Raw genomic sequence first — 14,699 nt, 5'->3', positions numbered from 1 at the left:
CCCTTTCTTGCCTGTTGATTCAGAGACACGAGAAGCCCAAAGTGGCTAGGTGGCAGCCTTATCTTCCAGTTCAATGGAATCACTGTTGTGCCTTGGTAGGAGCACTCCTCCCTTTGGACCTTTTCTAAGGTCCCTTCTAAGACCTCAGAAAACCAGAGCTCAATACTGCAGCCACTGGAAGCAAAACTTTTTCTAGTGGATCACTAGGGGTGATAGTGAGTGGTGCCACTCCCATTTCCACCCCTTGATTCCTAGAACTGTGAATCCTTGCTATAGGAAACAGCACCATAGAGTGGACACTGATTCAGAGCATACACAATACCCTGCAAGGTATTGCCACATAGATGGTGCTATAATTGAGTATTCAAAAGGCCATACCACCATTATATCAACCCAGCTGCCTCTGGATAATGGGGAATAAGGTAAGACCAGAGAATTCCATGAGCATGTGCCCATTCCACACTTTTATATTCGCTATGAAGTGTGTTCCTTGATCAAAAGCAATGCTGTGTGGAATACCATGATGGTAGATAAGGCATTCCATAAGTCCATGGCTGGTATTTTTGGTGGAAGCACTGTGTGCAGTGAAGGCAAACCCATATCCATAGTATGTGTCTATTCCATTTAGAACAAATCTCTTCCCCTTCCATGACAGAATGGTCCAATATAATCAACCTGCCACCAGGAAACAGGCTGATTACCTCAGGGAATTATGCCATATTTGGAACTAAGTATGGGTATCTGCTGCTGGCAGGTTGGGCACTCAGCAATGGCTAAAGCCAGGTCAGCCTTGGTGAGTGGAAGTCTATGTTGCTGAGACCATGAATACCCTCCATCACTTCCACTATGGCCACTTTGTTCATAAGCCCATTGGGAAATGACAGGAGTAGCTAGAGAAATAGGCTGACTGGTATCCACAGAATGGGTCACCTTATCCACATGCTTATTAAAACCTTCCTCTGCCAAATTAACCCTCTGGTGAGCATTCACACAGGACAGATATCTTCATGTTTTTTGCCAACTCAGAAAGATCTACCCATATACCTCTTCCTCAGACCTCTCTGTCACCAATTTTCTAATCATGCTGCTTCCAAGTTCCTTACCATCCAGCCAAACCACCTGGAGCAGCCCATGAGTCAGTATACCCATGCACCTTTGGCCAATATTCTGTGCAATCGAAATGAAAAACCAGGGTCACTGCTCAAAGTTCTGCCCACTGGCTTTATTTACCCTCACTACTCTCCTTCAGGGACATCCCAGAATGGGACTGTAGCACTGTAGCTATCCATTTTGGGGTGATACCTGCATATCGTGCAGATTCATCTCTAAAACAGGCTCAGGTTTTCTCTTGCTCAGTTAACTGATTGTAATGAACTCCCCAAGAGGCCATAGCACTAGGCTGGAAAAGAGGAAATAATATGGAAGACATGGGGATCAAGGGCCTTTGGCTCACTTCCTCATATAGCTTACTTGTGCCTTCAGGACCTGCTCGAGCTCTATCTCTCATATACCATTTTTACTTTATGATGGAGTGCTGCTATGCACACCCAACTTCATGGCTTGGTGGGTCAGACAATACCCAGCACATGATAGGCAACTCAGTCTCATGGTAAGTTGGTGGCCCGTGGTTAAGCGTTCAATCTCCACTAAGGCCCAGTAGCAGGCCAAAAGCTGTTTCTCAAACATAGAGTAGTTATCTGCAGATGATGGTTTAAGGTTCACTCCAAAATCCTAAGAACTTGCATTATGATTTTCTCATAGGGACCTGTCAAAGGTTGCAGACAGCATCTCTGCCACTGACATTTCAGGACCATTGGATTTGCTTGATCATATAACCAAAGTGTCAGAGCAGCTTTCACAGGAGGATTAACCTGTTGCAGGGACTCCTCTTATTCTGGTCCCCAATCAAAACTAGCAGCTTTTCTGGACACTCAGTAAATGGGCCAGAGTAGCATACACAAATGAAGAATATGTTGCCTACAAAATATAAACACTCCAACTAGGCATTGTGCCTCTTTCTATTATCATAGGAGGACCCAGACGCAACAGCTTATCCTTCACCTTAGAGGGGATATCTTGACATTCTCCACGCTGCTGGATACCTAGACATTTCACTGAGTTGGAAGGCCCCTGTACTTTTATTAGATTGATTTCCCATCCTCTGACATGCAAATCTTTTGCTAATAAGTCTAGAGTAGTTGCTACTTCTTGCTCACTAGGTCCAATCAACATTATGTCAATATAATGAACCAGTGTGATAGAGAAATGATAAAGGCCCCTGTGGAAAAGATTATGACATAGGGCTTAGAATTGATATATCCCTGAAGTAAGACAGTGAAGGTATACTACTGGCCTTGCTACCTGAATGCAAATTGTTTCTGGTAGTCCTTACTACTAACAGCTATTTAGAAAAAAGCATTTGCCAGATCTATAACTGCATACCAGGTACCACAAGATGTGTTGATTTGCTCAAGCAATGATAGTACACCTAGATCAGCAGTTGCAACTAGAGTCACTATCTAGTTAAGTTTACAATAATCCACTGTCATCCTCCAAGTCCCATCTCTTTACTGCATAGGTCAAATAGGAGAGTTTTATGGGGATGTGCTGGCAATGACCACCCCTACATCCTTCAAGTCTTTAAGGGTGGCACTAATTTCTTCAACCTCACTAGGGGAGGTGGTTACAGGGCTAGCAGACACTGAAGGGTTAATCTCTTTAGGTGGAGGTTGGATTGCAGACCCCTCAGAGCAGACTGGCGGTAGAGTAGCTGCCTCCTCATGGCAGGCTACAGATTGGGTGGCTGTTTCCTCAGGGCAGACTGGAGATAGTGGGAGCTGTTCCCTCACTGTAGACCATTAGAGGTTTATTTAGCAAAGACTCAGCAGAATCCATGGTTCCAGTGCCCCCACTACCATCATTATCCACCATATGTCCCCATTCCAAGTTTCAAGATCCCGTTCTTTTCCAATTGATGTCTTTACTTTAACAGCAGACACCCTGCAAGGTTGGGACTTTAGTTTATGTTGTAAATCTACTTGCATAATGAGATTTGGGTTTGTTTTTCAAGATCTCAAGGCTGTGACAACAGAAATAATACTTTAACTCTTAATTTCACAAATCTCTGTTAAGTTGTCAAAAACACTGTCACCCAGAACTCTGCCTCATATAAGTGCACAATTAGCAGAATCAAATGTTGAGATTTTGAATATCTCTGTTGCCAACTCATGCCATGGCCTATCAGTGCCATCTTGGTTACTGGAAACGGTCATTAGTGTCTTTGGGTCAAATCAAAGTAGAAAGTCAAATGCAAAAACCCATTTTTAAGATTTTGTTTCTCAAGAACTATTCCCATTTCCAAGTTGTATTAGTTAGGGTTCTCTAGGGAAACAGAATTAACAGGAGAGATCTGTAAATATGAGATTTTATAAAAGTATTTCATGCAACTATGCAGATATACAAGCCCAAATTCCGTAGGGTGGGACATGAGCTGACAACTCCATGAAGGTCTTCAATGAATCCCCCAGGAGAGGCTTGTTGGCTGAAGCAGAGAGATTCTTTCTTCTGATTTATTCTTTAATGCCACCAGCTGATTAGATTAAACAGCAGTACTTGTGGCATGCATTCCCCTTGGCCAGCTGCAGATGTAATGAGTCATGGATGCAATTAATATGCTGATGATTTAATAAACCAGCCTTCCAAGTTGACACATGAACCTAACCATTGCAACATCAGAAGAATTACTGACCATGAGCAAATGGGAATTATCTCAGTTATGTAAGCGTGGTGGAACATAAGAAAATCAATAAGTGTAATATGTCAGATCAACAGAACAAAGGAAAGAAACTACAAAATCATCTCAATTGATGCAGGCAACACCTTTGACTGAATCCAGCAATCCCTCTTGATTAAAGCACTTGGAACAGTAGGAATAGAAGGAATCTTCCTCAACATGATAAAAGGCATCTGTGGAAAACTCATAGCTAAGATCATATTCAACAGTGAAAAACTGGAAGCTTTTTCTCTAAGAGCAGGGAAGAAAGTATAAAACTCCTAGAAGAAAACATTGCACTACTTCAGTAAGGCTATCAAGGTCAGCATCAACAGCCATAAATCATGTTAGTGTGTACACTTGATGTGATATTATGAAAGCTGAAAATGGCATTTCACATTTGTGAGCTCTCTCCCCCAAACTCATAACCCCAGTTAGTCATAAAGAAACATCCGACAAACTTAACCGAGGGACGTTCTACAAAATATCCGACCAATAATCATTAAAACTGCCAAGTTCATCAAAAACAAGGAAAGTTTGAGAAATTGGCATTGCTACAGGAGCCTAAGGACACATTATAACTAAATGATGGGATCCTGGAACATAAAAAGGACATAAGGAAAAATGAAGAAAATTCACGTAAAGTTTTAATACTAATATACTGATATTGGTTCATTAATTGTAACAAATGTACCATATTAATGAAAGATGTTAATAATAGGGGAAACTGGGCAGGAGATATATGGGAACTCTCTGCACTATGTTTTCAAATTTTCTGTGAATCTAAAACTGAAAACGAAAACACAGAAAAGAAAAATTAGTTTAAAAATGAAAATCTTAAAAACAGTTTTTATTGCAAAATAACCAATTGCAAAGGTAATAGATAGCCCATAGGACTGAAAATACTTTAAATGTCAACTAAATACAAGAATTAATGCTTATAAAATTATAAATAAAGTATTACTCTCTCCCCAAAAGGGAAAATACATAACCAGTTATTTGAATAGACACTTCACAGAAGGAAAAATTTCAATGTACAATAAACAATAAAATTTTTTTTCATATTATCTAGGAGTTCTGGCCATGCAAATCAAGTAACAAGATACCACTTTCTACCCATTTGAGTGGTACATATAATAAGACCCATTACACCAATTGCTGCTGAGATTACTGGAAAAGGGTCCTCTCGTGCACTCCGGGTGGAAACGTAAGCATCTCTACAGTTTTTAAGGCAACTTCATAAAAATTAGAAAAACATAAGTTTTGACCTATCAATGTCATTCCTGGGAATTATTCCACTGAAATAAAAGTAATATTTTAGGGACATATTAATAAAAATTATGAAATTATTATAGCATTATTCCCAGGGTTAAGAAATGGAAAAAAGGCAACGCTCATAACTAGTCTCAGGAATAAGTGAAATGTAACGTGTTCTTACTATTGACTATTACCTGGCCTTTGAAAAAGATAAATTAGAACTATACCAGATGACTTGGAGAGATTTTTTCACAAGGTATTGTTGAGTGAGACAAGCAGAATGTATAGAATGTAAATATAATATGATGGCATTTTATAAAAAGTGACTAAAACCTAACACTCTAATCATTTATAGATACATTTTTGCATGAAAAACAGGACTACAGAGGACATAATGCATATGGAGAAATTTATGTCAAGACACATACTAGGCTGTAAACATGGCTTAGTGAGAACAGCAGGAAAGGTTGAGGGACCACTGACACTAGGAGGGAAGGATATGGATAACCATAATAAAATCAGCATGTATGACATGATGACATTTAAGTAAAATTATGTCTAAGTATATATATTTCCTAAAACGATATATTAAAGTATACCTTCCATTATGACAATCAAGTTCCATTATGACAATTGAGACATCTCAGGAGGGTGGGATTCAAAATGGCCTTTAATTTGTCATACAGATATATATATATTTTTAATTTTATTGTGGTTATTTGATTTCATTATAGACAATGAACACATATGGGTTTCAAATCTGAAAAATATATGTACTATATTGCATATATATGGAAATAAAATAAAGACCTTCCACTTACTATGTGATTAACTACTCCAACTTTAATTTATTTTACACGCAACAAGTAGGTAATTATAGCAAATCAAATGAAATAACAAGAAAGACCATCATAAATGTTTAATGAATGCTGTGTGGTTTTAAAGGATTATGTGCACTGGAAAAGCCATGTTTTAATCTTGAGCCATCTTGTGGAGGCAGCTGTTTCATTTAATCCCTATTCAGCCCTCTAGGTTAGAAACTTGATTAGATTATCTCCACAGAGATGTGACACATTGAATTGTGGGTATTAAATGCCTTTGATTAGAAGGACATGTGACTCCACCCATTTCACGGGTCTTGATTAGTTTACTGGGATTCTTTAAAAGAGGAAACATTTTGGAGAAAGCTTCAGAGTCACAAGAATCATGAGAGCCCACAGAGTCAGAGACCTTTGGAGGTGAAGAAGGAAAACACCTCCGGGGGAGCTTCATGAAACAAGAAGCCTGGAGAGAAAACTAGCAGACATTGCCATGTTCGCTGTATGCCTTTTCAGTTAAGAGAGAAACCCTGAAAATCACTCGCCTTCTTGAACAAGGGGTCTTCTCTGGGTGCCTTAGATAGGACATTTCTATAGCCTTGCTTTAATTTGGACATTTTCACAGATTTAGAGCTGTAAACTTGCAACTTAATAAATTCCCCTTTTTAAGAGCTATTCCATTTCTGGTATATAGCATTCCAGCAGCTTTCAAACTAGAACAAATGCTTACCTTGTGACAGACCCTATGAAAACAGATTTTATGTGAAAGATGTCATCTGATTCTCAGGAAATACTAATGTCAGTCTTTTAAAAAAACACACACACATCAGATTTGTTTCAAAGATAAAATTAGTCAAAATATTAGAAGCTGTTTAACTAAATAAACTATATAAACATGACAGATATTATCAAGACATCTTCCAAAGAAACATATTAACCAAATAAAAGTACTATAAAATAGCTAGAGATGAATTTCTAAAGGAATATTCAAAAAGTTCTCTCACAAACACAAACACTTATACACATGGCAAAACTTTCCTTAGGGACATAAAAATGAGGGACAAAATGGATATATACATACATATATATATATATATATACACACACACACACACACACATATATATGTATGTATGTATGTATGAAGGATCCTGAGTAGAATGACCTTAAGTGATAAAGATGCCAATTTTTCAAAAACTATTATATATTGCTATGGTAACCATATCTAAAATAAAGATGTGGCTTTTTTACCCCTCTAAGCCATATAATATGCAGTACTCTAAACATTGTGGAATTTGGCTCAAGAATCAATAGAAATCCCTGGAACAGATTTTATACTTCAAAAATTATTGGATATTTAGGAGGAAAAAGCAAGTATACAAACATGCCTTATACAAATACACAAATGAATTGTGCCTTGATTTCAAAGAGAAGTCCATGATGTACTCTTTACAAAATGAAAATCAAGTTGCAGAAAAATATGTGGGAAAATCTATAAAACATGTATAAAATAATCCTGTTTTAAAAACTGAATCAAAAAGCCCTGGGGTGGGAGGAATAGCCCCTTGTATATCTTGGATTCTATGTCTTTGTTTTAGTATGAAAAATACCACAGGTGGAGCTAGATTGGGCCAAGAATATTGATTAAAAGTCACTGGGAAATGACAAGCTGGGGGAGATATTAACTTTTAAAAATTTGCTTTACATCTTGGAATTATTTCTCCAATTAGACTGAGAAAATAGGGCTTGCTATCAGAATTTTCACAAAATTAAACATCAACTGTTCACTTACCTAGTGACAATTTACTTAACTTTCCAGAAGGATCCATTCTGAAAGGAATAAAAAAGATGATTATACATTTTAGTGATAATAAGAACACTGCTATAATCAGCAACATACATGGAAAGGTTACTCACACATCAGGAAGAATGCTAAATGCATTTATATGGGTTATCTCATTTAGTTCTCATAGCAACTAATTCATTTTGTTAATCCTCATACAAATCAGTCTTCACAGAGATGGTATCCAGGATCTGTCAATGGAACTGTGGAAAGCCGGCAACATTTACCTAATGGCCATGATCAAAGGATAACTGTCAATTAACTTTATTCTTTTTGATACCTAAAGGTATGCTTTAGCTTGAGGTGGACAGTAGGCTTGCCAAGGGTGGGTAGGCAGCATGATTTAAATGGCTTCCTATGTAAGGCCCATTTAATTCACCAAATATATATATATATGGGGAAGAGGAAGGAAGTGAGAGAAAGGAGTTTTGAATTTAGGCAAACAATGAATAAGCACTTGTTTTCTGACTACTTCTTCACTTAAAAGAGTCTAAGCCTCAAATTGTCAAATTTCCTAGCTTTTAAATAGTAGATAAAAGTACTTGCTCTTAGCACTAATAATATTAAAAGTAAAAAACCCTTCATGTAAAGGCAGATTACATGGTACCTTTCTTAGAACTTGCATGTCTACCTAACAGGGCATAAGTATGTCGAGTAATCTTTCTCATCCTTTCAGTTTATCCTTATTGCTTAATCATTCATCTTTACACATAACAGTGCATTGCAAGTTGCTTTCAGGGATGTCCAAGGAGCTGGCAGAAAAAAAAAATCTCTGACATTTACCTGGGAGCCATCATCAATAGACATTGGTCAAACAGGCTGAATTACCCGTGGGGTAGAAGTTCAGACAGGGACCAAAAGGCAATGTAGGGGGTGTCTTGCGTGGTTAAAAGACATTGTCTATATGGTTATGGATAGCATTTACTGTAGCTTTAGAAGCTGCAATGTATGGGAGGCTTAGTTTTACTTCTGCAATTCAATGCAGTAGCTATTACATTAAGCAACATGACTCTAGAAGGTCATTCTCCCCAAGGAAATCATGTAAATGAGTAAGATACTCCAATAAATTTGGCAGCTACAAAGTAAACATGGAAAGCTCACTCCTGTACCTACATACCAATGTTAATTTTACAAAAATAATGCGAGCTTGTAATCTATTCATAACAGAAGGAAAATATGTAGTCATAGACTTATGAAAACTTGATCAAGAAACACATATACAAAATAGTTATATGTTGTCAAGGATTTAAAAGGAGGTTTCAAGAAAAAAAGTGTACATGATCTTAGAGGGCAAGTTAAATATTATTAGAATAATAAGGTAAAAATATTCAAGAAATAGAAGAATGACAGACTTTCGCATGAAAGTCTAAGTTGCATTTTGAAGCTCTATTTATTAAAATACCATAGAATGCTCTCTAGTATGTTTCCATAGGTCTAAGGAACAAAACTAACACAAGAGTGTTGAAAAATGCTGATATTAGGCAGAGAAAAACCAAAACTACACAACTTAAAACATATTCTAAAGTCAGGATGCACGGGTAGTTCATTGGTTAGAATGCCCACCTTCCATGCGGGAGACCCGGGTTCAATTCCTGGACCATGCACCCAAAAAGATAAAAACAAAAACATATGTTAAAATCATCCTTTGAGGTTTACAATGCTGGAGTTCAGGAAACATAAACATAAAACCAGAGAACAGATCAAATGATACAACTATGATTCGTAGTTATATGAGAAATGCAAATTTTGGAGTGTTTGTTATAAGATCTAATTTTATAGAATACATCTTCAAACACTATATATATCTACATATATAATTTGACCAGGGAGAAGAGTGTAGAAGAAAGTACAGTATATCCTGTGATTGTTGAATAACGCAGAGACCAGGAGTATAAGAGGTTTTGAGAGTAACTATTTCTTCTTTCATTATGCATTATTTTAGTGTTTTTAGGAGTTAAATTAAACAAATATTGGTTTAATAAAGAAACATATCTTTTAAAAATATTCATTCATGTTCTCTGTAAAGTTAATAAAGTCAGTTCGCTTCTAGCTTCAAATTTTCCAAGCAATATAAATAGTAATACTAGTTCATAAAAATAGTTATCATAGTAGTAATAAAATTACTAATAAAATTATTGCAATTATGCAATAATTGAGGGCTAACAATGAGTCAGATGATATGCTCAGTGATTATTTATGTGGAACTTGTCTTTTGATCCTCAGATCAGTCCTATGGAAGAGATTCTTATTTTGTTAATTTAGAAGCTTACCCTAAGGATCAAAGGTGCCAATGTATTTGCATAGACATATAAAGAATGATAATGCACAGCATACTGGCAATGTAATACCCACTGTTTTGGTTTTCTAATGTTGCTGGAATGCAATATAATAGAAATGGATTGGCTTTTACAAAGGGGACTTATTAGGTTACAAATTTACAGCTCTAAGGCCCTGAAAATGTCCAAATTAAGGCAATAACAAGAGGATACCTTCACTCAAGAAAGGCCGGTCACTTCCTGAGTTTCTCTGTCACATGGGAAGGCCCATGGCAAAGTATGCTGGCCCTTTGCCCCCAGGTTTCATTGCTTTTGGCTTCTGGCTTTAGTGGCTTCCTCTCTCATCTTCTATCAGTGTGTTCTTGTCTCCCAGCTTCTTTGGGGCTTCTCTGAGCTCTCTCAACTTTTTCTCTCTGTCCTTTATGCTTTTAAAAAGGACTCCAGTAAAGAGATTAAGACCTACCTTGAATGGGGTGGGACACATCGCAATGGAAATAGCCTAATCAAAAGGTCCTACCCACAACAAGTCTGCACCCACAGGAACGTATGAAAAGAACGTGGCCTTTTCCGAGGTATATAACAGCTTCAAATCACCACAGCCAGTAAGGACAAAAGTAGCTAAAAGGTACTATCAAGCCATAATAATTAAAACAATATAGTAATGGTTTAAATATTGATGGAGAATAAATAAAATAAAAGATTTTCCTAAAATTCTGCCACGTATGCTAGCATTTTATATTCAATATAAATGTTTCTCTTTTGAAATAATATCACCTAATGAATTCCAATTGGGTTTGAGAGTTGAACTTTAGAAAAATATAACAATAAATTTTGTAATAACATTGAGGAATGTCCATGAAAGTATGGCTAAAAAGAAAATCAATTTTCAGAGAAATGAGTGGGACAATATCTTAAAAACTTATACAAAATGATCTTGAAAATGAATAAAAGAAAAGGAATATTATATAGTTTGCTATGCATGCATATGTACTATTTTTGTTTCTATGCATGGAGGGAGTTGGGCCCCAAGTTTAAGACAAATAATGGAAAAGATATGGGATGAATTAGTTTTTGGGGTAGGTTATTAAATTTGTTACTGCATATATCTAAATTCTTTCCTTAGATAAACTGTGAAAGGATTACCTTTGTTATTAACAGAATTGACAAAGAATATTCATATTTTGTAAAATAAAAGATAACATCAGCCACTCACTTGCTTTGAGTGCTAGCTAATACATGGCATTTAAACTCTCCAAACATACACTTCTCATCTAGAATTAAGAAAGGAATAACTGTTTTTAGTAATAATGATATCTGCAAACATAAGAATGATAATGAAACCATTAACATTCACTGAAGGTAAGTTACTTCTAGGTCAGAGTGTGAAAATACCTTCACGTATATGATCTCATAAACCTATGAGTCAGATTCTATCATTACTTCCATGTCATAGGATTGATGTTAGGATTAAATGAGGCAACATACTGAAAATGCATCTGTAAATTAACAAATTACTTAGAAACATAAAAGATTATATTATCATGATAATTTAATCCATGCTCATAAAAAAATTAAAAAAATTAACAGGTAGCAATCCTATTCAGAACTCACATGCCACACTAACCAATGTATGAGTGCTATAGGCAATCTTTCCTATTAGCTGAATTTGCCCCTATTAGATTATTCTCTATTTTTTTGTACAGCAATTATTTAATGAGTACCTCTTTTGGGCTGGGCACAACAGCTGGTACACAGGAACAAAACAGAAAATAATTTCTTTTCTGTGAACAAAACAGAAAAAAAATCTTCTCTTTTAGACCTTATGTTCTACTTGGGTGGCAAGGGGCAGTAAACAAAGAAAAATTCAGTAAACTACAAATTATGTTGGAAAATGATAAATGCTGTGCAAAATACTGACAAATACATAAAGCAGAATAAAGGAAACAGGATTGGTGTGAGAATGGTAGGCAAGTTGCTCCTCACAAGTCCCATAAGGATGGTTATATCTGAGGAATGACTCAAAGGAGGTAATGAAATTGTCAATGACACAAAACTGATTGATAAAAGCTTATTGTGTACATTGTTATGGGGAGAATATCAAGTTTTATTTCAATTTAACAAATATACTCTAACGAATGGGCTAAAGAGCTACATTTTAAAAAATTATACACACACACACACACACATATAAAGTTTGATGTACACACACTTTTTTTTTTGATTAATAGATGCACTTGAGGGCCTGATGAAATATACGGTCCCTCTATTCTGAAAAACATTTATATCATAAACACAAACTTTTTTTTATTTTCGAGGGCCCACAAACTCACTAAAATCATCCATGAACTCTATAACATTTGTATACAATGTATAGAATTTATCTACTTAGACAATATAAAATGAGGTTTAATTTTAACTTTGCAGGCATATGGTTTTTTCTATGTTCCTAAATCAAGCCCTAAAACCTGAACAGCATTAAAGATTTTGATAAGTTGGGCACAAAGAAATAAAAAATCACCACTTTCACTTTATACCAACATTTTATAAAGATAATCTGATTTAGATCTAACTCACAATAGCAAGAAAAATACTAAGCTATGCACATGTGAAGACTTGCTCAGTCCCTATATAAAAAAATGACAAAAATTTTCTAGGGGATTTAAAGAGCAGCTTTGGAGGAGCATACATATGACACACACACGACCTGAGACAGGATGGGTTAGTATCAGTGTTCAAATTCTCAAAAACATTTCTTCAAAGTATTTTCATGTTACAGAAAATAAGTTAAAAAGACAGATGTTATTAAGAATTGGAAAAAGTGAGGTTAAATTTTACCTGCAAGTCTTCAACAGGTAAGATTATACAAGGAAAATCTCAAAATGTAAAGGTGATGAGGGATAATTCTGACTGTAGATAATAAACAGTCAATTAATTTAAAATGTATAGCATTATAACATCAATTTTAAAAGATAACATTGAAACAATATGATTGCTTAATGGTGCTGGGCAATTGGGCACTTATGAGGTATGGGGCAAGGTGGAGAAATGAATTAAAATCTTATTTCCTACAGGGCACTCAGATGTATGTTGCATGGGTTTTAAAGCTGAATTAAAAAATATAACAGCATAGAGACCTATTAGCCTAGAGTGATGGCCTTCATGTACTGTTAAGAAGCAAAAGAATGTTGTAAGAAATCTATCAACAATGATTAAAATGTTTTTGTGCAAACAAATAACAACCAAAGCATAAATGCAGAGAGAAGCTAGCAGTCTAGAAACACTGATGATAGAAAGCATATTGAATGAAAAGTATATGAAATATTGGGATAATTTTTTTCATTTTGCATCCTAGAAACGTTTCCTTAGTTGTACTGAACAAGTTGAAGAAAATCTTTTTAAAAAGTTGGCATCAGTCACTCACTTGCTTTGTGACTTTAAACAAGCCACTCATCTTATGTAAGACTTAAATTTTCCATCCTAAAAGGAAGACAATAAGTATCTTAGTAATAATAAAAGTAACAATAATGACAGCAATCAGAAAGAAGTTAGCAATATTCACTGAAAACTTGAGTGTCAGGGAGTGTGGAAATGCCTTTATGGGAATGACATAATCACAAACAACTAATGCCATAGATATCATTCTCTCTATGTTGCAGGATGGCCATTAAGATTAAATGAGGCAGAGGTAGGGTAAGATGGCACAGTGAGGTGTGGAATTTAGTTTAGCCTTGAGAGTAGCTAGTAGATAGCCAGTAACAGTATGGAAAAACTTCTGGGAGAACATCAGCGACCTGAAACACAGTGTACACTAGTCTGGACCAGGTGGAACAGATGAGATTCCACTCATAACTCAAAGTCCCCCAAGCCATGGTGGCTGGTGCTCCTCCCCCCATGGGCACATCAAGCTGGTCCCTAAGGGGAAAGGAAACAGGCTTTATTAGCAGCAAGGGCTTAGCTCAACCAAGCTCCAAATGTGGAATTAATTAACACATTCTGACTACTGAAAACAGGCACCCAGGACAGAAAAATTTGGAATAAGTACTAAAGGAACTAGGAGTTTTTGCCTGGGCAGAGAGGGAGCAGGGGTAATGGGGGGGAGGGGAACCAACCAGATGTTCTTTTGAGTTGGACAATGCAAAATATTGGAAGAGGGCTGGACCCCCAAAAGAGGGGGAACTTAGAGCCTGAGAATACGTAGAACCATGTACCATCTTAAGCTCTTGATTGACAAACCCAAGGAGCAGGGGTACAGCTCTGAAAAGGCTTTTTTTTAATCTTATTTTTTACTCCTTAAAAACTCATTGAATAGAACTGGAAGTACTCTCAGGCTCTAGCATTGTCCCAGGCAAGGGCAGAATTAAGACTGTCTGAGAGACAAAGTAACTAGTCAGATGAAAGGACTTAATTCCCTTAAGGGCTATCTTCCCCAAGAAAAAGAAGGCAGGGCCCAGATCAATAGAATTCCCCCTTAAAGTAATTTAGGCCCCAGGGACTGGAAAGCAATTTAAGCCATCATACTACCTCACCTCTGTCTCAACCATGCCCCTCACAGGAAGTCTGCTGAAATTAAAGGCACTTTAAGCTGGTGGGAAGCCATGGGCAGAGAAGCACCATATGCTGGGCATGACAGGAAAAGCACAGAGTCTACAGCTTCATAGGAAAGTCTGCCAACCTACTGGGTCTCACCCCTCAGGGAAAATGGATGCTGGCTACTCTTTCCTCCGGAGACATGG

The 14,699-nt window shown here is 36.6% G+C and overlaps 1 protein-coding gene and 1 long non-coding RNA gene across 3 annotated transcripts in view; both read right to left on the bottom strand.

Moving 5' to 3' along the window:
* LOC143671001 (uncharacterized) overlaps positions 1 to 7,679 on the bottom strand; it is a 68,422-nt gene extending 60,743 nt beyond the window's left edge. The window contains exon 1 of the long non-coding RNA XR_013169479.1: positions 7,640 to 7,679. This is a non-coding gene — a long non-coding RNA (uncharacterized LOC143671001). The remainder of the gene's footprint in view (positions 1 to 7,639) is intronic.
* Positions 7,680 to 11,144: 3,465 nt separating this feature from the next.
* LOC143671199 (uncharacterized) overlaps positions 11,145 to 14,699 on the bottom strand; it is a 164,455-nt gene continuing 160,900 nt past the window's right edge. For both annotated transcript variants that reach the window (XR_013169504.1, XM_077146194.1), the window contains exons 4-5: positions 11,688 to 11,747; positions 11,145 to 11,237 (exon numbers count right to left, since the gene is read on the bottom strand). Coding sequence is in view for 1 of the 2 variants with exons in the window: in XM_077146194.1 (XP_077002309.1) it covers positions 11,234 to 11,237; positions 11,688 to 11,747 (64 nt within the window). In the remaining variant the exon portion in view is untranslated. The remainder of the gene's footprint in view (positions 11,238 to 11,687; positions 11,748 to 14,699) is intronic.

This window comes from Tamandua tetradactyla, chromosome X, assembly GCF_023851605.1.
Source record: "Tamandua tetradactyla isolate mTamTet1 chromosome X, mTamTet1.pri, whole genome shotgun sequence".
NCBI classification, from domain to species: domain Eukaryota; kingdom Metazoa; phylum Chordata; class Mammalia; order Pilosa; family Myrmecophagidae; genus Tamandua; species Tamandua tetradactyla.
The sequence above is the reverse complement of the archived record's forward strand: the minus strand, read 5'-3'. Positions and strand labels throughout refer to the sequence as shown.